This window comes from Eschscholzia californica, unplaced genomic scaffold (genome assembly GCF_041429995.1).
Source record: "Eschscholzia californica isolate CP2 unplaced genomic scaffold, dmEscCali1.0.p SCAF_4, whole genome shotgun sequence".
NCBI classification, from domain to species: Eukaryota; Viridiplantae; Streptophyta; class Magnoliopsida; order Ranunculales; family Papaveraceae; genus Eschscholzia; species Eschscholzia californica.
The window spans coordinates 41993965-42019366 of record NW_028238461.1 but is presented as its reverse complement, the minus strand read 5'-3'; the positions used below and the strand labels follow the sequence as shown (position 1 = coordinate 42019366).

Sequence of the window (25402 nt, the reverse complement as noted above, 5' to 3'; positions counted from 1 at the left end):
GGCGTGACAAATTCAAGGATGTTACATAAATAATAAATTAGAAACTGACATCTAAGTAACGGCCTCACCTATTAATGTGAATTTGAAGAGCCTGGGTGGAGATTAAATCATGCTTGAATACCTACATGAAGAGAAAAATAAGGGAGAGAAAGTAACGGGGGTGGTCTGTAACCCCTTCAAGATTCTTTTTTTCAATTCAATATACTTCTTTCTTTTCAAATTAGAAAAGGTCATTGAATTTTAGAGAATGTTAGCTATAAAAACACGACCAGAAAATGTCATAATTGACAAATAAAAATACATCAAATATGAATAGATCTTAATTACATTTATTGTTTATTTGGAGTACAATAACATTTATTGTTTATTTGGAGTACAATAAATAACATACTGAACATTCATTACCAATGAGAACCACAAAGATACATTCATTACCAATGAGAGCTACAGAGACTTAACCAGAAAATTGATGGTTCCATGATGGTTTAGCATCTTTAATCTATAAAAAGTAGAGATCATCAATGGATGGATTTCTTTTACTTAGATGAATTTAAATGCTATAAATTACACAGTGAGTTGAACAAAGAGAAGAGCATGATGGTTCCTTGAATGGGGTAGTTGTTGTAGGACATTGACACAAAGAGACATAATAACATTAGACTAAATTACCAACATAAAAATTAAAGAAAGGAGAGAATTAACTAATGGAAAAAAAGTTCTCTGAAATTAACAGAATACACAGTTAAAGAAAAAAACCAAAGAGAGATTCATGAAGAATTGAGAAAACATAGAGGACAACATGTAAGTGGAGAAAATTAAGGATAAGAAACAGTTACTCAACTAATTATTCGATCAAAACCACACGATAAAATCTGAGATTTAAAACTAACCGTGAGATAAAACAATAACCGTGTGCGAGTAGTTTTCTGAAAAACATGGGTGGTTCTGTGTACCCACATGTTTAATGGGTGGTTTTAACTACTAATCTGAATACGTGGGATGTGTCTTAGACGTTAGATTCAGAAACTCAAGATTATAATCTAACGGGCACGAATATCCAAAACATAAATCGACGGCCCTGCTAAAAAAAGATCATTGTGCTTTATATAATAGATAATAGATATTATAATCTCTTTCAGGTCAAGAAATACACATAAACTATTTTGTTTTAGATAACATATAGACTGTAGATTTATGTGTATTTAGGATAGTTCCCACTATTTTATTTTAGACTAAGAAATACACTACATATAGACTATAATCTATTTTAGGATAGTTCCCACTATTTTGTTTTATCGTGTGGTTTTGATCGAATATAAGATGTTGCAAAAAGAAAAATAACTTATAGGAAATACACATAGATTCTAGATTGTAGATTTATTATAATCTCTTTCATGTCAAAGAAAATAAATAACAAATTACAGATTTACATAGTTCTAATAAGTTCGGCAAAAGATTACAGATTTATGTATTAGTTTTCAAAGTCTTTACAACGTTTTGAGTTCTTGACTTTTTATTGAACTTATGGTAATATTTCTTTTATCTGACCAGACTTTCCATATTTTTTTTTTATCCAGGTGAAGTTTCATAGTACACGATTCTTTTGATTAAGTTACAAATTTTAGTGTAATTCTTTATCTTTCTTCTTATATTGCATTCTCTTTGCTTACATGCACATCTAACAATAAATATGTTGTTTTTCAGGATTGATTTCTTCTCTTTTTTATTTCTCTATACTATCACCATAGACTATTGTTTAGTTTAGTTCTTTTTTTGTATTTATTTATTTGGGAAGCAAACTATATAATTCTGTTTTAGTTGTTATTAGAATATCAAAGAACTCAACAAGGTTAGGATCGAGTTCTTTGGTAAGGACTCTTGAAATGTTCACATTAGTTGTCTCCATTTATTGTGTTGAACTTTTTTCAAATTTATATTTGGAAATTCGAAGCTTTCATATAAATTGCTAAACTGCAGGTTTTTCCTTATATATGGCGTCTCATCAACATCATACTCATGACTCGCCAGATGAAGATGCCGCTTTAGAAGTATGACAATTACACTTTCTTACCAAATCATGAATTATACTTATAAAATTAATCCTATTTATATATCATTTTCCAAATTGTAGACTCGAACTATAGGCCAACGTAATCGTCGTACAAGAGAGCGTTCGACACGTTTACATGAAAGAAATTTGGTTGCTAATCAACCAAGTTTTTCTGACGAAGAGATTTCTTCTGAGCATGGAGTTGAACAACTCAATGTAACTACATTTAAACTTTAACCAGCCTATTACTATGTATTATTTTTTACTAATTTATTTTTAATATTACAGAATCGAACTATAGCCCAACGCAATCGTCGTGCAAGAGAGCGTTCTGCACGTTTAGACGAAACAAATTCGTTTGCTAATCAACCAAGTTTTCTTGATACTGAGATCTCCTCTGAGCGTCGAGTTGAACAACTTAATGTAACTACATCTAAACTTTAACCCGCCTATTACTATGTATTATTTTTTTACTAATTTATTTTTAATATTACAGAATCGAACTATAGCCCAGCGCATTCGTCGTGCAAGAGAGCGTTCCGCAAGTATAGGGTTAGAAAGAAATTTGATTGCTAATCAACCAAGTTTTCCTAACAAAGAGATCTCCTCTGAGCGTGGAGTTGAACAACTCAATGTAACTTCATTTACTCTTTCATCCGCCTATTACTATGTATTATTTTTTACTAATTTTTTTTTAAAAATATTTCAGAATCGAGCTATAGCTCAGCGCAATCGTCGTGCAAGAGAACGTTCTGCACGTTTAGATGAAAGAAATTCAGTTGTTAATCAACCAAATGTTCATGATGAGGAAACCTCTTCTGATTATGGAGTTGAACAACTCAATGTAACTTTCTAACCCTATGATGCAAATTACAAAATATATTGTTTGATTTTTATAAAAGTATTTTTTAATGATGTAGAACCAAACTATTGCACAACGCAATCGACGTGCAAGAGAGCGTTTGACCCGTTTCGGTGAAGGAAGTTCAAATACTATTAATGTAGCTCCTAAAGTATGTTCTGAAAATCAAAATGAGACTCATGTCGTAAGTACCACTAATTTTATATCAAACACTCTATCCATGTATATATTGTAAATAATAATGTATGATTTTTATGTGTTTTGTAGAATGAAAGTATAGCACAACGTATTCCCCGTTTAGGAGATCATTTGACCCGTTTGGATGAAGGAACTTCATCTGCTACTCAGTCAAATGTCCCTGAAGTATCTCTCCTAAATGAAAATGATGTAGTTGTTCTATTGACATATTCTCTTATATTTTGTCAAGTTATAAATATTAGAAAATTTTGTGATGATTCGTGTATCTTAATCTTTTTAATAGAATCATACAATATCAGAACACGAGCGCCTTCAAATAGAGCAATCACGTCTGCGAAAAGAGAAATGGGTGGCACAACCAGATGTAAGTACAAATTGTTGAATTTTTACTTCTTTTATTTATTTCAATTTTTTTTTTATCTTTTTAACTTGATATTCATTATTAAAAGGTAAGATATTGCCTATATAAATCTTATTTGTTTTTAACTTTTGGATAATAATTTCAACAAAAAATTATTATCCAAAAAAAATTTGTTTTGGATAATATAAAATAATTTGTTTTTGGATAATAATTTTCAGTAGATCCCTCTTGGCTAACGCCGTTGTGGTTTATTACGTCCCGATTTTACGACAAAAGTGCTTTCGAGCATTCTCCGAGTATGCGTATAACGTGGAATCTATTTTGTGAGTTCACATCAAGTTGAGTGGAGCTTACCCAAGAAGTTGTATTTCCTTATTATTTTGTGTAATTAATTTGTTCTACTATGAAGATAAAAGAATCAGTCCATGTTATTTACAAATATAACTAACCAAATCCCGGGAGAGAGGAAATTAATGTCATATGTTTGAGTCTTTTTTTTTTGCATTTATTTCATTTATATGATATTTTTTGCTCTTTCGAAAAAAAAAAAAAATCTTTCTTTCTAAGTTATTGAATATATTGTGTTCCTTTATTAGTTGTTATGTGGTTTAAGAATATTTTTGTACTCGTTGTCAAGTAACAACATTCATTATTAGTAGCTCTATGGGGCGTCATTCTTTAGGTCGGATGAATATAGCGTGCCCTCACTGTGGAGCTTTACATTGGATCGATGAAAAATTAACTACTTCGTCTATCAGAAATCCTTTATTTGGAACATATTGTTTGCAAGGGAAAATTCGTCTACCTACTCTCCGTGAACCACCTGAATCTCTGAAAGCATTGTACGAGGGTAACGATGAAACATCAGTGCGCTTTCGAAATAATATTCGGCGATATAATGCATCTAATGCATTTACCAGTCTAGGGTGCACACTAGAACCGAGAATTTTACAGGGAAGGGGTCCTACGTCATTCACGATACATGGAGAATTGCGTCATAGAACGGGATCATTAGAACCAGTTGAAGAAACTGATGGGTCATATGCTCAATTATATATTTATGATCCTTCAGAAGCTTTAAAGATTCGAAGTGGAAGAAATGAAGATCTTGATGTTAATGTGTTTGAAATGATTCAAAACACATTATTGGCTAATAACGTATTTTTCCCAGTGTATCGTCAGGCTCATTCAGTTCTCCAACGAATTAATTCACCTGAGCAAAATATACCTGTTCACCTTCATTACAGTGTTGCAACTGATAGACGACGTTATAATCTACCTTTAGTTGATGAGATTGCAGTTATATTGCCTGGAGATGGGACTGAAACATCTAAGTCTAGGGATATTATTTTACATTTGAGGGGAGACTCGCAGTTGATGCGTATATCAGAATGTCATCCGGCATATTTACCGTTGCATTACGTGTTGTTATTTCCTTATGGTGAGTTAGGTTGGGATCCTGAACTTAAGCAGTGGGACGTTAAACATGATCGACCGAGTACTGAAAGGCTGACCCAAATGCAGTATTTCAGTTATCGAATTTTTCAACGAACCTCTGAATACTTAACCATATTACGAGCTGGAAAATTATTCCAAGAATTTTTGGTAGATGCATGGGCCTCGACTGAGCAGAACAGATTGAATTTTATTCGGTGTTATCAATCTGTGTTGCGATCTGAACTTTACAACGGGTTAACAGATATAGCAGATGATGGTTTGCGTCCCGATCAAGTTGGTTAACGATTCATTTTGCCTTCTTCTTTTACTGGCGGGACACGACATATGTTTGAAATATATCAAGATTCAATGGCGATCACACGTTACAATCATCATCCTGATATATTTCTCACTATGACTGCGAATCCGAATTGGCCGGAAATAACATCTTCTCTTTTGCCGAACCAAACTGCTATAGATAGACCTGATCTGGTTGCAAGGGTCTTTGAGTTGAAAAGGAAGCAATTAATGAAAGAAATTAAAAAAAATGAAGTCTTTGGGAAATATGTTGCTCATGTTTATACCATTGAATTTCAGAAACGTGGATTACCTCATATGCATGCACTTATATTTCTTCAAGATTCAGATAAAATTCATACAATCGATCAGGTTGACAAATTAGTTTGTGCAGAATTACCAAATGAGTTAGAAGATCCGGCCCTATTCCACACAGTAAAAAATTGTATGCTTCATGGTCCGTGTGGAAATCAGAGACCGAATGCGTCATGTATGAGCAAAGGAAAATGCACAAAAGGATATCCACGTACATTTACAAATGCCACCACTCTTGGAGAAGATGGTTATCCTATATACCGTCGTCGTAATGACGGTCGAATTTTTACGGTCAGAGGGCAATCAGTTGACAATAGAAATGTAGTGCCTTACAATCCATATCTTTCTAGGCAATTTGATTGTCACATAAATGTAGAAGTTTGTGCGAGTGTACGATGTGTGAAATATATTCACAAGTATATTTACAAAGGAGGTGATCGCACGACTATGATTATTGGATGGATCGATGAGATTCGACAATACCTTGATTCAAGGTACATTGCCCCACCGGAAGCTGCATGGAAAATTTTCGGTTTTTTATTACATGAAGAGTATCCGCCTGTTGTAAGGTTGGCTGTACATCTCCCAGGGATGCATCATGTGCTTTTTAATCCTAATGAGGGAGCGGAAGTTATTCAATCTAGAGCTGCACAACAAAAATCAACATTAATGGTTTTTTTTTCGTGTTGTGAATCTTATCCAACAGCTCGAGCCTACACTTATCAAGAATTTCCGCAATACTTTGTGTGGCACAAAACTCTAAAAATTTGGAAAGTAAGGCAGAAGGGTTCCGCAATAGGAAGGATGTATTTTGTTAGTCCTAATGCAGGTGAGAGATTCTACTTGAGGTTGTTGCTAGCAGTTGTAAGAGGGCCAAAATCGTTTGAGTGTTTACGTACTTTTGATGGGATAATCTATGATACATTCAAACAAGCATGTGTTGCACGTGGACTTTTGGAGGATGATGGAGAGTGGATACAGTGTTTAGAAGAAGCTGCTCGAATGAATAGTGGTCACCAATTGAGAAGACTTTTTTGTACACTTCTTCTGGAGTGTCATCCATTAAATCCACATTTATTATGGGATAGGTTTGCGAAAGACATATGCGACGATCTTGCGCATGTTCTCCGGACAACACGTGGAGTTGCAAATCCTACTGAGGATCAAATACTTGATTACGGGTTGTACTTAATAAATGAATTACTGGTAGAAACTGGGAAAAAACTCAATGAACATTTTCCTACTATGCCACAATCACGTGAAATATGGAGCGAAATTCCTGAAAATAGGTTGATTTGGGAGCATACGCAACTTCGTATATCTCTTCACGAGTCAAATGTAGTTTCCAGTGTTGAACGTCTTAATGATTCACAAAGAGCCGCTTATAGAGATATTATTGATTCTGTTAACCAGAATAAAGGACTTATATTTTTCTTAAGTGGTGGAGCTGGAACAGGCAAAACATTCCTATACAATACTTTAGCTGCAAGTTGTCGATTTCGTGGTGATATAGTCATTACTGTTGCATCTTCGGGCATTGCTTCGTTATTATTGGCTGGAGGTAGAACTGCTCACTCAACATTTCGTATTCCTTTGGATGTACACGAAGATTCAATGTGTAACGTCAGTAAACAATCACCACATGCTGAGCTATTTAAGGAAACGAAACTTATTATATGGGATGAGGTACCAATGCAACATAGGTATTGCGTTGAGGCTGTTAGTCGAACTCTTCAAGATATTCGTGATGACAATAGACCTTTCGGTGGTATAACAGTTGTTTTGGGTGGCGATTTTCGTCAAATACTTCCTGTAATCCCAAAAGGTGTAAGAGAGCAGATAGTTGGGGCTTCACTACGGAGATCACCTCTTTGGCATGCGATTAATGTGTTAACCCTTGCTCAGAACATGAGGTTAAGATCTGATGAACCTGGACACCAAAATTTTGCAAACTTCTTACTCGAGGTATGACATTCTTTAAATACAAATTATTTATATTTTTTTTCAACATACATATATAATATATGAACTTGCAAGGTATCTTTTCACTTTTTGTAGGTTGGGACAAATCCACAAGAGATCCTAGATTTACCAACATTTATTAATAGAAGTCGAAGTCTCCATGAACTTATTTCAGCTATCTATCCTGAGTTACATATTAATGGAACCGTAACAACTGAATATTTGACTGAGAGAACAATTCTTGCTGCACGCAATGAAGATGTATCTGTAATCAACGACGCGGCTTTGAGTATATCTCCCGGAGAAGTAGTAACTTATCTTGCTGCAGATAAAATGGAGGAAAGCGAAGTTAACAACTACGCTTTAGATGTTCGTTATCCTAATGAGTTTCTTAATTCTTTAAATCCTGCAGGATTTCCACCTTTTAAGTTAGACTTAAAAGTTGGTTGTCCCATAATGTTGTTACGAAATCTTTCTCCTAAAGATGGATTGTGTAATGGCACGCGATTGATGGTTGTAAGATGTTCACATCGTGTGATAGAAGCGAAAATCTTAAATGGAGATAAAGTTGGTAACTTGGTGTTTATTCCGAGAATTTCTCTAACACCTACCTCTTCAGACTTCAACGTCCAATTCAGCAGACGCCAATTTCCAGTTAAACTAGCTTATGGGATGACAATAAATAAATCGCAGGGTCAATCTGTTAAATTTGTCGGGATTGATTTGCGTACTCCTGTATTTAGCCATGGGCAGTTATACGTGGCTTTATCAAGATGCACTTCCACCACCAAGTTACATATATTACTTCCTGAAGCTGAACCAAATACTACAACAAATGTGGTTTATAATGAAGTTCTTTTATAAATTTATTTTATTTGTTTTCAACGTACATTTAAATATTATTTCATTTATTGGAAATACTGTGTTCCACTACGAACATTTATGTTTGGCTTAAGAGCATTTATATGGGTTTCTTTCTAAATAAAGTATTATGATTTTTTAATATCACATCGATACTTTTATTTGTTAATTTATTTGTAATAAATTTTTGACGAACTAGGTGTGCATGAAATAATATGGGTTCCTTTCTAAACAAAGTATTTAGATCCCTTTTGAATAACACCTTTGTGAGAATAGACGAGCTAGAATTTAGCGTAGGTTGATGATGTCAAAGTGATACTTATAGACCGAGTTCTACAACATACGTCAGGTGTACATGTGCCGCAGTGTTCATGTACACCATTGTCTATACACAAACCGTCAGACGTCACACGCGTCGTGCATTCACCCAAACGTGCACTCATCGTGTGCCTGTTTTACGGATGCTGCTAGATTGAATATATTGTTGTCAGAAGATAAAAATGCATGTACATCGACAAATGTCGTCCATCCAAAAGTACTGTTATGATGATTCAACATTTTTTAAGATTATTATTATTTTTTTTAGTTTTACTTGGAATTAAAAATAGATTATCTATTTTGTTATGGTTGCTAGGTGCTACTTTAGTTATCTTTCAATTTCATTAATAACCAAAAATAAATTTATTTTTTTTACAATTAATACCTGAAAACTAAATTTTCACCGTGAAAAAAATGAAAACTAGGTTCCCACCGCGCCCTACGGGCGCGGTAGATCCCTCTTGGCTAACGCCGTTGTGGTTTATTACGTCCCGATTTTACGACAAAAGTGCTTTCGAGCATTCTCCGAGTATGCGTATAACGTGGAATCTATTTTGTGAGTTCACATCAAGTTGAGTGGAGCTTACCCAAGAAGTTGTATTTCCTTATTATTTTGTGTAATTAATTTGTTCTACTATGAAGATAAAAGAATCAGTCCATGTTATTTACAAATATAACTAACCAAATCCCGGGAGAGAGGAAATTAATGTCATATGTTTGAGTCTTTTTTTTTTGCATTTATTTCATTTATATGATATTTTTTGCTCTTTCGAAAAAAAAAAAAAATCTTTCTTTCTAAGTTATTGAATATATTGTGTTCCTTTATTAGTTGTTATGTGGTTTAAGAATATTTTTGTACTTGCATATGTAAAAAGCTCTTTTTTTTTTCTACTTTCAATTCCTGTACAAGTTTTGTATGTATTTTTTTCCTCTCTCCCTAACCGACTTCCAGTTTCCATGACTCTTTCTTAAAACTTACGGTTTCTTGAAACTAAATGAAAGTGGAAGATAATTATCTTGCCCTAAATTATCTCAACTAAAATTAGTTATTAAGGTCATTTGACATGTTTCAAAAAAAAAAAAAAACAGGACATTTAACATATAATTTATCCTAAGAATGGTCGTGGGTGAAGTGAAGACCCCTATTCCATTCAACAAAAAAAAAAAATCCTTATTCAATTTTTCCTCTCTCCCTAACCGACTTCCACTTCCCATGGCTATTTCTTAAAACTTATTCGATTTTTCCTATCTCCCTAACCGACTTCCACTTCCCATGGCTCTTTCTTAAAACTTACGGTTTCTTGAAACCAAATGAAAGTGGAAGATAATTATCTTGCCCTAAATTATCTCAACTAAAATTACCCAGATGCAAATCGAATTTTATCACTCAGATATCCCTTTAATTACCCAGATGCAAATCGAATTTTATCTCAACTAAAGTGGAAGATAATTATCTGGCCATTTTCACACCTTTTGGTGTCATGCGTTTACCTGGCATCCGAAATCAGTACGTGATTTCATTCGAAATCAGTACATGATTTCGGATGACAGCTACTCGCCTGACCCCACATTGTGTTAAAATGGGCAGCAATGTGCATCCACTTCTTGGGTAAGCTCCACTCAACTTGATGTGAACTCACAAAATAGATTCCACGTTATACGCATACTCGGAGAATGCTCGAAAGCACTTTTGTCGTAAAATCGGGACGTAATAAACCACAACGGCGTTAGCCAAGAGGGATCTACCGCGCCCGTAGGGCGCGGTGGGAACCTAGTATATATATATATTATGATAGTTTGAATCAATTAAAGTAATGTTTTTTTGTTGTTAATCGTTTTCTTTTATCTACTATCTTAAAAAATGTGCTCCCATAGAAAATGATTTCTGGCCTCGCCACTGATAGTAGATCGGTAGCGAGGCCAAAAATTACTTTGGTTGCTAAATCCAACTCAAAATAACCTAGCTATGATATTGTGTTAAGTTTATAGTAATCCAACTTAAAACCAATTGACGGTGAGTTGAGAGAACCTAAACGTATTATATTCTTGGTTGCTAAATCTCCCTTCTCTCATATGAAATTATTCTCAGAGGATAAATTTTTATGTTTTGGAGGTGAGTTGAGATGACGAGCGACTTAGTATTAAAATTGAGGCCTATGGAGATACGAGCCCTCGGAGGCCCAAGCCTCGCCCTAGCTCATTAATATTGTATGAAAGATATAAGGTCTATGTACTCGGATATTAGAGTTAGGTCGCACATTCCTTTTAGTTACATTATAGAGTAAAATTTTACTTGTTAACATTTCGTAATCTATCTAATTAGCATGGTCGATGTCTTGGAAAATAAGAAAAATTTCCGGAGAATAACATATCAAAGGGTGGAAAACTAAAAATTTTCCCGGAGAATAACTTTTTAACGGTGATGACTGATGAGATGATATAGTCATATGGCACAGAGAAGAGGACGTGAGAATGTCCTTTTCAAGAAAATATGGAGTAACTTTTAATATCATATCCTACTATTTCTTGAAATTTGAATTGTGGCAATCGATTTGTTATGACTTTTATTAGTATCTCTCTCTGTAGAAGGGTCCGCAGTGCATGATGATATGTACAAATATTAAATTGCACAACTTTCAATGATGTTCCTCTGTGCATTGAAATCTGGTTTCGGTGGTGTCTTCTCCATTTGTCAAATATTTAAACGATGCTTTTAGTTACTTTGAGGTCGCTGCCATGGCCATTTAATAGGTATTTGTCATCGTATAGGTGTCCCACCAGTAGAAGGAATAACAAGGGTTGTAAGCCTATGAGCGAGATTATACAATTATTTAGAGGTTAGTGCTTTGGAGAAATAATGAAATTTTTCGGAGTATAAAGTACATAATAAAGATTTGGATGGAAATAAAAACAAAAATTTGTTTTTTTTTTTTTTTGTTTCATCCAAACATCATACTTTTCAGCTTGTTCTTCCCTCTTCTTCCTCTCCCACTACCGCCATCAATTCCGGTGCCATCCACTACTAGTTCCGACGACATCCCACCATCAATTCCGACGACTTCTTCCCTCTTTTTTTTTCTCTCCTCTCTCTTTCTTTCTCTCTCTCACTCAGTCTCTTCTTCTCTCATCTATGTTCCGGCGAAAGAGAGAGCCCCTTCGCTGGAACCCTCGTCTGGTTCTAATATACTACTTAGTCTAGTAGAACCGTAGAAGAAACTCCATCTTCGTTTGGATTTCCAAACAAAGAGTTTCGACGAAGGCCCTTCACCCAAAATTTACTGAAAGAAATGAAAAGGCATAGAGGAATGGAGAAAGAGAGAAGAGAGAGAAAGAGGGAGAGAGAGAGAAAACAAAAAGAGAAGTCATAGAGAAGAGAGAGATGAGAAGATATACCTTCGACATAAAATGAAGGTTCCATTAATGGAACCTTTGAACTAGAGTATCTTTGAAACTCTAGCTCGAAGGTACTTTTTTTTTTCTCTCTCTCTCTCTCTACTGCGGAGAGAGCAAACAATGTAGAGAGAAGAGAGCAAACATTGTAGAGAGAGAGAGAGAGAGAGGGGTAAGATAGTACGTATTGAGGAAATGAAGAAGATAATGATGGAGAAGAGAGATAATTATGGTGGTGGTGGAGGTGGAAGAGAAAAGGCAATAATTTCTACTGATCAGTTGCCAACAAGGTGTCTAATAGGCAACAACCCTTCGACGATTGAGAGAAAAAAAAACAGGGCTGAATTTATTAAAGAGGGGGGAAAAGGGAAAGATTTAATCAATTGTTGCAGTTAACTAAGATTGACTAACGCAAAAGCTCAAAAAGGGGGCCATACAGGAAGCTGGTCATCTTTACGGAACCATTTTGGTGAGTTGATCATCTTTAAGGGGGCCAAAAAGGAATTATCCCAAAATCTACTTCCACCCACTTCAATCCGTTAATGCACCAGTCATTCTTCTCCCCCTCACTGTCCATATCAGAAAACAGACATTGAACCCAATTCTAAAAGTATCCTAGGGCAAATATATTAGTTTCCGTAACTTCTGAGGCTTGTTCAACTCTATAAATTATCCAACACCCAAGTCTTTGATTTCTAAGAATTTCAATTCTTTTATCTTTCAGATTCCTTTCAGGTATGACTATCTGATTTTCATTAAATGGTAACTTAGCCCCTTTCCTTTGTCTTTCTAATCCAAACTATAAACTTTTGTGTGAAGTTATAGCATTTAATTTTGTTAGTAATGTGGGGTTTGAAGCTTTAGCTCCTGTTTTGATTTCTCAAGAATTGTTAATTTCTGTTGAGTAATTTAAAAGCAATAGCCTCTACTCTCTTAAATTTCTACGAGTTAAAATGTCAAAACACAAAACATTAGAAAATTGTTTATTGTAATCAATATGATATGAATATTTTTGCTGAAGTATAAACAAATGAGGTAAAGTTTAGTAGTCTTTTAACATTTTTTTCGTTTCCAATTTGCAAAATCAATCTGTTTGGTTTGGAATGATATGGTATTATGAAATTGCAATATGTGTGCTTGTTTTGAGCCGCTTCCTTACTTTTTCGGGTACATTCTTCTAATGCTGTCACTGCCCCTTGTCTTTCGACAGGTTAGATGTTTTAATATGTTAGTAGCTATTTTCGGATATATACTAGTTAGCACAGAATACTCCATTCTTTAGAGTAGCCCATAATGTTGGAATCGGAGCCAATTTTGGCTCGAGCCGACTCGTCAAACTCAGAAACGGAACGCGCCATTGCGTTCGTCTCGTCGAGCTCTTCAATTTAGAGCCAAGAATCACTCAAATCCGATTCCGGATGAATGAGAAATTCAAGGTTAAAGTTTGAACGAAGATCGGTTGAAATAGGTACTAAAGCGTCAAAGAGGACAAGTCAAGTTGAGGGGCGTTTGCGCGAAGAGGACGCGTGCCAATCTGGACGGTCAGCGTTCATCGCGCGGGATTTCACGCGATCTGACGTCAGGCGTTCCTTCCGCGTTCGGGCACGCTCCGGGCTACGATCTAACGGTCATTTGATCAACTGTGGGACAGTTTCGGGACAGATCACGATCATCTAAAGGCTGCTGTTTCACCCGAGTTGTGAAGGCAGATCCAACGGTCTAAAACCCACCCGAAATTCCCAGTTATATAACCAACTCTCCTCAAAGAGTTGTGTCCCTAAAAACCAAGAGTTTTGTCCCCAAAACTCTAGAGATGTGTCCCAAAAGCTTATACCTATTCAATTCCTATATAAACCCACCAAACCCACTTCATTTTCAATCAATTCATTCTCTTCTCTTCTTCTCTTCCCTTCTAACAATTAGAGGTTCTGGTTAGCCTAGAATATCTAATTAAAGAAGTATTTTCTAGAGGTTCTGGATAGACTAGAATATCTAGAAAAGGAAGAAAGAAGTTCTTCATAGGTCGTCTAGAACATCAATTCAATTCATTCTCTTCTTCTCTTCCCTTCTAACAATTAGAGGTTCTGGTTAGCCTAGAATATCTAATTAAAGAAGTATTTTCTAGAGGTTCTGGATAGACTAGAATATCTGGAAAAGGAAGAAAGAAGTCTCGAGTGAAATCTGAATTTCCAAAGCATCTAGAAGATCATCCGCATCAGTCAAAGAGCTCATAATACTGACAAAGGTTCGCCCGCTTTCAGAATATAGAAGTACCATCTTAAAATTCTGAAAGGTTAGTCGTTGTATCCCGAAGGCATTCACCCTAACGTTTGGTACTGTTACGGGGGTGTAAAAATGTCTTAAGGAAAGAGAATTTATTCTTGCCTCGACTACATTAAACACCTATCTCGGTTAGCCCGAAAGAAGGAATATTGACTTATCTTTATTCTTTAATAGTTTATCTCTCTATAAAGTTAGAGAAAGGAAACTCTGTCCGAATCAAGCCAAGACAGAGAGAAATCGACTTATCGATTAATAACCAGAGAACAACAATCTTAAGACATTTTTATATAGCGATTATTTCTCTGGTTATAAGATATTAATTTGGCTTACTTTCTGTGTGTTTCAGAAAAGGAAATGGCACGAACAAGAACCACCCTACGGGTTCTTCAGCCTAACACCACATACGTGGAAAACCCAGAGATGTTCAAGGGAACTGACTTCGCTCTGAAGCAGAAGCGAGGCAAGTCGAGGAAAAGGCAAAGGCCTGTCGAATGCTACAAATGTAGAAAGCGAGGCCACCTAGCCAAAGATTGTCACTCCACATATGACAGTCAAAGGGAAAAAGCCGATAACCAAGCTTTATTAGCAAAAGACACCGAAAATCGGAATCACCGTCTAATGATTACTGAGTTCGAAAAGGCGTTTGATCTACTTCATAAAATGAACCTCTGTGCAGAGGCACATGAAGATAACCTGGTTAACAACCAGAGATGGTGGGTCGATTCTAAGACAAATCATCACGTTTGTAGTGACAAAAGCCTATTCTCTTCCTATATAGAGGTAGCCGAAGGAGAGACCTTATTCAAGGAAAACGGCTCGATCACCCAAGTAAAAGGAAGGGGAAAGATCGTGTTAAAATTCACTTCCGAAATAGAGGTGACTTTGACCGATGTACTCCATGCTCCAGACAATCAAAAGAACTTGATTTCTGGTTCTCTTTTAAGTGAGAACGGGTTCAGACTAATCTTTCTGTCAGATATCGTTATCATATTTAAGAAAATGATGTATATTGGAAAGGGCCACTTATGTGGGGGGTTATTTCAATTAAATGTTACCCATGTAATGCCGAAGGCACCTATTATTAATAAAATTAATAATTATGCGTATATTATTGAGTCCTCCAATATTTGTCACGAAAGATTAGGACATGTGAATAATAAGTCATTAAAGAAATTAATGAGCTTGGAGTTAAATTCCGAAACTCGAAATTTACTCAAAGACGTACATGTCAAACATGTATATAGTCAAAAATGACTAAAACGTTGTTCAAGTCTTTAGACTGAATTCACAATGAACTCTGTTCAAACATGAGGTGGAAAAAGGTAATTCATTACCTTTATCGATGACTCCACTTGTTTCTGTTATATTACTTACTAAAGTGTAAGAAATCGAAAAGTTCGAGCTTTATAAAATCAAAGTAGAAACTCAACTTTATAAAAAGATTGAGGATTTGAGAAACGACTGAGATGGAGAGTATGAATCTCCGTTCGCCAAGATATACGCCAAGAATGGCATAGTTCATCAAACGGCGACTCTTTTGGTATAATGAAAGCACAGAACATTAGAAGGGATAAAACTCGATCAGTGGAGATTAAAATCGATGATCAATCTAATCTCGATGAACTTTGTGAAGTATTTCACTAAAATTCTACTATTAGCCAAGAACAGAAATAAGGTTCAACCCATGGTGACCAGGAATGTTGATTTAGTTGATGACTCTTAAAATATCTTCTCGATAACAGAGACATCGAAAAACTAAACGACACCTTGACCACCAATTATCGACATAAATACTGGGTGTGAAACCGTATATCGAGAATACAGAGAACGATCAATGATGAATACATGATCCTAAAAGTTCAACTCGATAACGAATCGAAGATGACAACCGCATAAGTTAGCGGAGAAGTATGTCAAGACAAAGATCAAAACCTAAACGGTTAGACAAGGTCAACGACAGAATATTACAAATAGTTACGAAACGATGAACTGTTCGAAAGAAATCATCGGTCTGAGATAATGAAAATTCCGTGAAACATTCTCGAATACAAAGTTGACGAAGAATGCAAAATTCTGAAATCAAACTTGTCTTCGAGAAAGTAAGTTATTTCGAATAACATATTCAGGCGGTAAATACTTCTCTAGAAGGTCCTGAGGCCTGTCTAAGAATTACAAGGAATCCTCAGATGTGTTAAACGGAAGGACCTTGGCTGAAAAATCTCGAAATCAGGAGTTATTACAAATAAATCCTTAAGTCTTTGTAAGGAGGTCCCTAGTTCTGTATCATTACAGAATAGTCCTTATAAATCCTCATGGCAACCTAATCTTCTTGGATAGACAAGAGAATTAAGGTTGATAAGACGTAAAGTTGAATATTACATCATTCGGTCCAGACGTGACTCGAATAATAAATTCAAGGGTCTTGGTAAGATTTTCGATTCAAGAGTATGAACGAAATCTAGAGACGATAAAGGACAAAATAGGTAATGATAACTTTGTTGATCATGTGATAGTTTAAATCTATCAAGGGAGTATATATGATTAAGACATATAACTCAAGAAAGAGTTAAAAGAGAAACTCACCTTGTATTATATCTCAAGGTTCTAATGATCATAAATCATCATGTTATAGAACAAAACTAAACACACTACACTAAAGAAATTGTGTACGAAAATAGTTTTGTCAAAAAGGAGAATCCAATGGTTACCCTAGAACTGTGGGGGCAGATGTTATTACATATCTGAACGGTACCCTATATGGAATAGTATTAGATTCCACCCAAGTTGACGAATAAGAGAAAATACTCTTGAAATGTGGGGGGACCCGAGAAGGAACCGAAAAGCCAAGTATAAAGAAATAAAATGGCATATAGAACTCCAAATTCTCCTGAAGATATAACGTCATAATGACGTAAAAAGAGGGAAATTATAGAGTACCTCGGAAACCAGATTTAACCAATAAGAGTGTTTGGTCAATAAGGTTTCATTGAGTTAAGAACTATGGTTATATTCACTAAGTTGTGACAAGAGTTGGAAATCAAGTGTGTGAATATAAGTAATGACGTGAATTTCCAATTCACTCAACAAATCTGGAAAAACACAAATGGAAAGAACTTCTCCTCCTAATCCTAAACTAAGTAACGAGATTCAACCGTGAATCATCTGTTCAAAAGAACAGACAATACTAGTTAGGAATAAGAAAGTGTTTAAAGAAGATATGATTCGATGCTTTTCCAGATTGAATCGTTACTCATGATTGATAATCTGAAGTGCATGGTTAGACAGAGAATGGTAGAATAACCGCTCAAAAACCACGATAAGCATAAATACTTGAATTTGAACAAATTCAAGAAAGAGTTATCATAGTAACAAATAGTTCTTAAGTATCTGAGCAGACTCGTATTAATTGGTTGTACATATCATAAAGAAAACGAAGATATGTGGACAACACTCGAATCCCAGATACAAAACAGTGGATATGACAAACCACTAAGGGCTACGATATCACAAAATCCTTAGAGGCAGACGTGCATAGCTGGATCAACAATGTAATCCTAAAGGCCTTGATGGATACATTGTTTTGGAGAAAGCAAAGGAAGTAGGTGAACTTCCTGGAGGATATTTGTTTGTGATTGAAGCCAGTGCACGCAATAAACATAAGTAGTTGTTGCGTAGGCACTAATACGGTAAGTCTAGAGAATTCAAAATAAAATAGACTAGCACCGTAAAGCAATTGCTCTCAAGGAATGCATAAATTAAAATTATGCTCAATCCTAAGTTACCTGGCGGATCCGTAAAGAACAAGGGTGAACAAGAGAGTTGAAATTGCATCATCAAGGGGAATGTGGCAAAAACGCCTAAAGTAAATGAGTAAAGGCATGGTGAAACCCTACCTAGATGACTGGAGATCCCACGATCTAGGTTCAAAGGGCAACTGAAGCTATATCCTGACTCGACAGTAACACTGTAAGAGATTTCTATCTCTTACCCATTCCTAGGATGATAACAGTGTTGCCTGCATTGAGAGGCTAAGCATTAAACTTTTAATGAATCCGAAAACTTAGAACTTGATTCTAACGTGAGGTATAGCAGGATACCTTATTACGGATAACCTATATGTGTGTGAATTGATGCCGGTTCCGTGGGAAGGTCGTCTAGGCCGACTTCTCTAAAGCACACATGAATTCGGGAATGTTCAGGGCCGAAATGAACACAACCGAGAACCTAAGTCGGTAAGGGATTAGCTGTGTGATAGCTATTCAGGTTTACAATTTCCAGGACTCAGTTCAAGACGATAAGTTCACTGCCGTCCTTGTAGACCTTGTAGTTATTCACTAGGAAAGGTTCAAAGTCGAAAGACTACCTTCTTCCGATGCAGCGAAGTTCCGCTTATGAGCTCTGTCAGTGTCAGAATGTCAGTATAGTATGTTTGTATATAGTAAACCTCGAATTTTCATTCATGTGGGGGATTGTTGGAATCGGAGCCAATTTTGGCTCGAGCCGACTCGTCAAACTCAGAAACGGAACGCGCCATTGCGTTCGTCTCGTCGAGCTCTTCAATTTAGAGCCAAGAATCACTCAAATCCGATTCCGGATGAATGAGAAATTCAAGGTTAAAGTTTGAACGAAGATCGGTTGAAATAGGTACTAAAGCGTCAAAGAGGACAAGTCAAGTTGAGGGGCGTTTGCGCGAAGAGGACGCGTGCCAATCTGGACGGTCAGCGTTCATCGCGCGGGATTTCACGCGATCTGACGTCAGGCGTTCCTTCCGCGTTCGGGCACGCTCCGGGCTACGATCTAACGGTCATTTGATCAACTGTGGGACAGTTTCGGGACAGATCACGATCATCTAAAGGCTGCTGTTTCACCCGAGTTGTGAAGGCAGATCCAACGGTCTAAAACCCACCCGAAATTCCCAGTTATATAACCAACTCTCCTCAAAGAGTTGTGTCCCTAAAAACCAAGAGTTTTGTCCCCAAAACTCTAGAGATGTGTCCCAAAAGCTTATACCTATTCAATTCCTATATAAACCCACCAAACCCACTTCATTTTCAATCAATTCATTCTCTTCTCTTCTTCTCTTCCCTTCTAACAATTAGAGGTTCTGGTTAGCCTAGAATATCTAATTAAAGAAGTATTTTCTAGAGGTTCTGGATAGACTAGAATATCTAGAAAAGGAAGAAAGAAGTTCTTCATAGGTCGTCTAGAACATCAATTCAATTCATTCTCTTCTTCTCTTCCCTTCTAACAATTAGAGGTTCTGGTTAGCCTAGAATATCTAATTAAAGAAGTATTTTCTAGAGGTTCTGGATAGACTAGAATATCTGGAAAAGGAAGAAAGAAGTCTCGAGTGAAATCTGAATTTCCAAAGCATCTAGAAGATCATCCGCATCAGTCAAAGAGCTCATAATACTGACAAAGGTTCGCCCGCTTTCAGAATATAGAAGTACCATCTTAAAATTCTGAAAGGTTAGTCGTTGTATCCCGAAGGCATTCACCCTAACGTTTGGTACTGTTACGGGGGTGTAAAAATGTCTTAAGGAAAGAGAATTTATTCTTGCCTCGACTACATTAAACACCTATCTCGGTTAGCCCGAAAGAAGGAATATTGACTTATCTTTATTCTTTAATAGTTTATCTCTCTATAAAGTTAGAGAAAGGAAACTCTGTCCGAATCAAGCCAAGACAGAGAGAAATCGACTTATCGATTAATAACCAGAGAACAACACATAATCCTATACAACCCAGCCCCTTAGTGTACAAGTTCCTGGTGCGTCCCCTGCTTGTCTTTGTCGTACAATTTCCAGACATTTAGTATTGTGAAGAATGCTGCTTTTATGCGTTATTTTCTTATAATCGTAAAGTTTCATGATCATATCATCCCGCTTTTGTTTCTTTGATGCTTCGTTTGGTTCTTGGTTATTTCTTCCTATGTCAACGGTGGGTACTTAGTTTGTTGTTGAACTTCAGAAAATAGGTTAATGTGCAATCGACATGGCTGCTAAGACTTGAGCTGAAGCATAAAGGAGTATCATGGCTTTCTTGGTCGCTACACCATCTGCATACTTTTGCCGTAATAGTGATACAAATGAAACTAGAAGCTCATCTTCATCATTCAAAGAGATCAACATTCCTCGCTTCGGACCTCCTCTTTTTTGGCCATGGGAGAAGGTATATTACTGGTGCTATTTGGTAAAATTCAGTACTAGAAAGTTGAGGATCTTATCGAGATGTTTCATTGGCAGGTAAAGATGGGCCCATTGACTGTTTCTCCAATGGGGTTTGGGACTTGGGCTTGGGGGAACCAGTTACTATGGGGATATCAGGAAAACATGGATGATGATTTTCAAGCCACCTTCAATATTGCAGTCAATAATGGTATAAATCTCTTTGATACAGCCGATTCCTATGGGACTGGGAAACTAAACGGGCAGAGCGAAAAGCTTCTTGGAAAGTTCATCCAAGAATACCAAGGTCAGAGAGAACTAGTAAATGTCGCTTACTAAGCAATTATTTTCTCGAAATGAATGACATTTAAAGCTACCCCTCCATTTCATTGTTTCCACATGACAATCAAGGTTTACTCTTTTGTCGTCATGATCTCCATGATGACTGCATAGTCGTGTATCGAAACCTAAACTTTCTACTATATCAGAGTTTTGTCACAAGTTAGAGTGTTGGTTTCTTTGTGAACCTTTGGTAGGTTCTTAACTTTCAGAATGATGTGAATTCGCGTCATGATTATATCCATGTTCGGAAGACAATTCTTGAATAGACTAATCTAATCAATAATTGAAATGGAAGAGATGTATATCAATCAGGAAAAAGCCGGGTACGAGATGATATTGTGATTGCTACAAAATTTGCTCCATATCCTTGGCGCGTTACACCGGGACAGTTCGTAAAAGCTTGCAAGTATGCTTTCTTGACGCATATAGTTGACTTCATTATCCTGTGAATGTTTGTTCTATAGATTCTGACATCTTTTATTTCTCATTTATGATCTCCAATTTATTCGAACCTTTGACCAACTTCAATCAATTCGACAATTTCTTCAAACATTATTCTTTCACCAGCACTATTAATCTGTTCTTGTGTGTTTTTATTTTCGGGTTTTTGCTAAATCGGAGAAGAAAACTCGTGTGACAGGTCATCATTAGATAGAATGCAAATTGAACAGATTGGCATAGGACAATTACACTGGTCAACGGCAAAGTATGCTCCTTTGCAAGAAATGGCTCTCTGGGATGGTCTTGTTGCAATGTATGAGAAGGTTATTGTTTTAACTCACTCGAGCTCATGTACAATTAAAGTCGACGAATGAGATTTTCTTTCTCAGTGAAACTAGCTTGAGAGTGCCTTTCTAATTAACCGTTGGCTCTCAGTTTGATTTTCTACTACTCCATGAGATTAATATAGTTTTAATTTTATGGTGATCCAGGGTTTAGTCCGAGCCGTTGGTGTGAGCAATTACGGACCGAAACAACTTGTTAAGATTCATGAATACCTTAAATTGCGAGGTGTTCCCCTATGCTCAGCTCAGGTACAATCAACATCTTTAAAGTCAATTTCGACCTATGTTGTGAATGGTGAAAGGCTTGTTTTATATATTGTGATAAAGATTCTGCTTTGATTTACTGCATTTTCGACCATAATAAACTTTGGTGTTTCGTTATTCAAAAAGCTACGTTTAGGGTTGTACTAATCTATATCTTAACTTGTTTAATTGACTGAAATACTAATGTTGCGAACTCTTTTGACGGCAGGTGCAGTTTTCGTTGCTAAGTACTGGGAATGATCAGAAGGAGATCAAGGAAATATGTGATTCTCTTGGTATTCGATTGATTTCATACAGTCCTCTTGGTCTTGGAATGCTTACTGGAAAATATACTTCGTCTAATCTTCCAAATGGACCAAGGTAGTAAACTTCTATTTTCGTCTCATTTTTCATTATAAATAGTATTCTTGAACGAAAGTCAGATTTCTTCTTTTACAGGGGTATTCTGTTCAGACAAATTCTTCCTGGTTTGGAGCCCTTACTAAGAGCGCTAAACGAAATTTCCAAAAGGAGGGGAAAAACCATACCTCAAGTATTTCCTCAAACTCCTCTTAGTAATTTCCGTATTTTGAGATTTTCTACAAAACTCATAATCCCCATATTGGGGTAGTTTGATTTTTTATGTTTTATATCTATGATCTGACTCGGTGTCTGATCTATGTTAATTGTTATGCTTCCAAATTTTAACATGGACTTGAGTCGCGAGAACGTGTGGCTCAACAATTTTTAACCCTTCAGTAAGATTTAGATGAATCAGAGATGACCCAAATTTATGAAGTGGAAACTTCACCTAATTGTGTAGTTTAGTTATCCCTTCTATGTCTTAATCTGTAATATTTTTTTCCCCGATTAGGTTGCGATAAATTGGTGTATCTGCAAAGGCACAGTCCCTATACCAGGAGTGAAGACAGTAAAACAAGTGAAAGAGAATTTAGGTGCCCTTGGTTGGCGATTAAGTTCGGATGAAATACTTCAATTAGAATATGCAGCTCAAGAATCTCCTAGCAAGATGATCCAAAATATATTTCAAACCCAATAAAGGTATTTATTCAATCTAAATATATATATGTATGTATCATTAATGTAATATATAACATATTTCAAATCAAAATCAAGCAAAACTAGTTCATCTATTTCTACCTACAAAACAAAAGAAATAGCTCGAATTTGGTGAGAGATGAAAGTTTCGAAACGAACAAGTTCGGTGACGATAATAATGAATTATATACTTTATTGTTCACGTCCTTTTCGATCATGGAGGAAGTGGGAAACCTTCTAATGGGATGATCTTCTTCGAGAGTTGGCGTCTTCTTTGTAGTAGTAGTAGTAGTCTTCATGTTTGATGAAGAATAAGGAGGCAGAGGAATGCCAAGTTCATCACCAAAGTAATCAGCACAGATTTCATTACCCTCTTTGGAACTGAATATTGGCATTGTTGAAGATTGAATTGGATGTTTGATAAGAAAAGCTTTGAGAAATTTATGTGGAAGAGTAAAGAGAGAAGATGTCTATATAAAGAGGTTTATAGATAGAAAAAGTTTGAGAAGGGGGTGAAATTGTAGTTTCTAAATCAGAGTAGGAAACGGAATCCTAATTTAGAAGTTACTAACTGATGATACTGAAAGTCCTAAAGGCGCACCCCCCCTTTTTTTTTTCTAAGGGCCACATACTTTCTGAACATATCACAATATTTGCCGATAGGATGTGGGGATAGAACTAAATTAAAGTAGGGCATAACTGAGTCTAAAAACCTAATTTCTTAGGGTTGTTGGTGAAAAAGAGATGTCAATTTCTATTTAAGCTTGGATTCTTGTATTCTTGGCCAGATTCCAGGAACAGAATAAAAAAAGAAAAACAGATTTTTGTATCTGATATGCAAATCTGGTTTACGTAAACTGTCTGTAGGAGTTTTTTTCTTTACTTGAAATAAGAGGCTAAGCTCTAAAAATAGGTGACAATTACTCGGTACGCGGACCTAAGGGGATTGAATAGAGGCTGAGCCTCTAGTCGTTTCTGGAGACCAGCTAAATCAGTATTTAGCTAGACGACTAGACCCGAGTTGGCGCCTAGGCACTGATTACTTGCTAGTCTGCCTGTAGTTGGTTTTGGGGGCTGACTAAATCGGCGCCTAGGTAGCTGACTAACCCGAATAGGCTAGGTGCTAGACGCCAACTAATTAGGTCGAATATAAAAAAATTAAAAACCTTATTACGTTAGTGTGTATTAGAGACAGAGCAAACATTTCTCCTCAATTTTTGTGCGATTACAGGACCGGCCACAACCCAAAGCGAGAAAAGCCTCACTTTGGGCCACCAATTTTAGGGGGCCCTCAGTGATGTTTTCAAGAGCAACCGATATTAAAAAACCCCATCACTAAAAGCAACCGATGGACTCCCAAGGTTCAAATTTTGGGAGTCCCAGTCTGGGAGATGAAAACCTCTTGACTTCAACATATCCGACGGAGAGACTGAGTTTAGAGCAACAAACCAAACAAATGAAGAGACTTCCAATCGAAGTTTTGGAATTCTTCGTTAGAAATTCTTGCATATCCGTAGCTGTGGTGGAAATTACCTTGTGGACAGATTGCCCGTGATATCATCAGCTTTGGAAGGCATCCTCTTCCTGGAGTCAGAAAGTTGTGTAAGGACTGGAGGTTCTCCAACAATATGAAAAAACTCTACAATATTGGAATCAATTGAATTCTTCGAGGTACTCTTAATGCCTATGACCCAAGCTCTTTGATTTCCCGATATGCATTCAGATACACTTATGCTTTTTTACTTAGAAAATTTTCAAATGCTAGGAATAAATTCTTCAATGAATCGTTGCATAACCAACTGTCTTAGAAAATTTTCAAATGCTAGGAAATAAATTCTTCAATGAATCGTTGCATAACCAACGGTCTTCCCAATAATATATTCTTCTAATTGTGCAATCCATAAAAAAGTTTGGTGTTATTTGGGAACACGTTCGATTTTAACCACCGTATTTCCCTTTAAGTGAAGATCAACACGAGATATGTTTGTCCTCGCTATATCTCCACATCTATTTGCCAAGTAAAACGAAGTTATATCTCATTGAAAAAAAAGTAAAACGAAGTTATATTTCTTGATTATCCCCATATAGAGAGGCCTCTCTTTTTTTCCCATGACATTCTTTCCTCCAACCTATGCATTTTCCTCTTGGAGGCACAACTAGCCCAGGGAAAACCTTGCACTATTTATGCATTTTTCTCTTGGGAGGCGTAACTAGCCGAGAGAAAACCTTGCACTATTTTTTTTTCATTTTGTTTGACACGGAGGAAAACTAGGATAGGCAGAAGATATACACATATTATTAAGGTGGGTGATTTAAGGAAATAAAAAACTATTCGAGATAGAAAATTTTAAAAGGAAGATGTGAATTTAACGAATTATCCGGGGTGCAAAATTTTAAAGGAAAACAAGTCATCTTCTTCTTCCTCATCTCTTACCACCAATTAGTACAAATCAATCTATGAGATCAATTAAA

General features: G+C 36.2%; 4 protein-coding genes across 4 annotated transcripts; all 4 read left to right on the top strand.

Annotated features, from left to right (window-relative positions):
* The first annotated feature begins 181 nt into the window (after positions 1–181).
* LOC147544796 (uncharacterized) lies at positions 182–3574 on the top strand. The gene is made up of 7 exons (XM_086637542.1): positions 182–2048; positions 2132–2266; positions 2339–2473; positions 2547–2684; positions 2760–2894; positions 2971–3096; positions 3180–3574. The coding sequence occupies exons 1-7, from the start codon at positions 1992–1994 to the stop codon at positions 3561–3563; spliced, it is 1110 nt and encodes a 369-aa protein (XP_086493668.1). The 5' UTR covers positions 182–1991; the 3' UTR covers positions 3564–3574.
* Positions 3575–4134: 560 nt separating this feature from the next.
* On the top strand, positions 4135–5211 carry LOC147544795 (uncharacterized). Its single transcript, XM_086635762.1, has one exon. It carries the CDS (start codon positions 4135–4137, stop codon positions 5209–5211), a length of 1077 nt encoding a protein of 358 aa, XP_086491888.1.
* Positions 5212–5253: 42 nt separating this feature from the next.
* On the top strand, positions 5254–8376 carry LOC147544794 (uncharacterized). The gene is made up of 2 exons (XM_086638591.1): positions 5254–7485; positions 7579–8376. The coding sequence occupies exons 1-2, from the start codon at positions 5254–5256 to the stop codon at positions 8344–8346; spliced, it is 3000 nt and encodes a 999-aa protein (XP_086494717.1). The 3' UTR covers positions 8347–8376.
* A 4219-nt stretch (positions 8377–12595) lies between these two features.
* On the top strand, positions 12596–23025 carry PLR1 (NAD(P)-linked oxidoreductase superfamily protein). Its single transcript, XM_086636096.1, has 9 exons — positions 12596–12786; positions 20305–20505; positions 20580–20808; positions 21156–21249; positions 21484–21607; positions 21776–21877; positions 22101–22252; positions 22331–22424; positions 22746–23025. The coding sequence occupies exons 2-9, from the start codon at positions 20368–20370 to the stop codon at positions 22929–22931; spliced, it is 1119 nt and encodes a 372-aa protein (XP_086492222.1). The 5' UTR covers positions 12596–12786; positions 20305–20367; the 3' UTR covers positions 22932–23025.
* The last annotated feature ends 2377 nt before the right edge of the window (positions 23026–25402 follow it).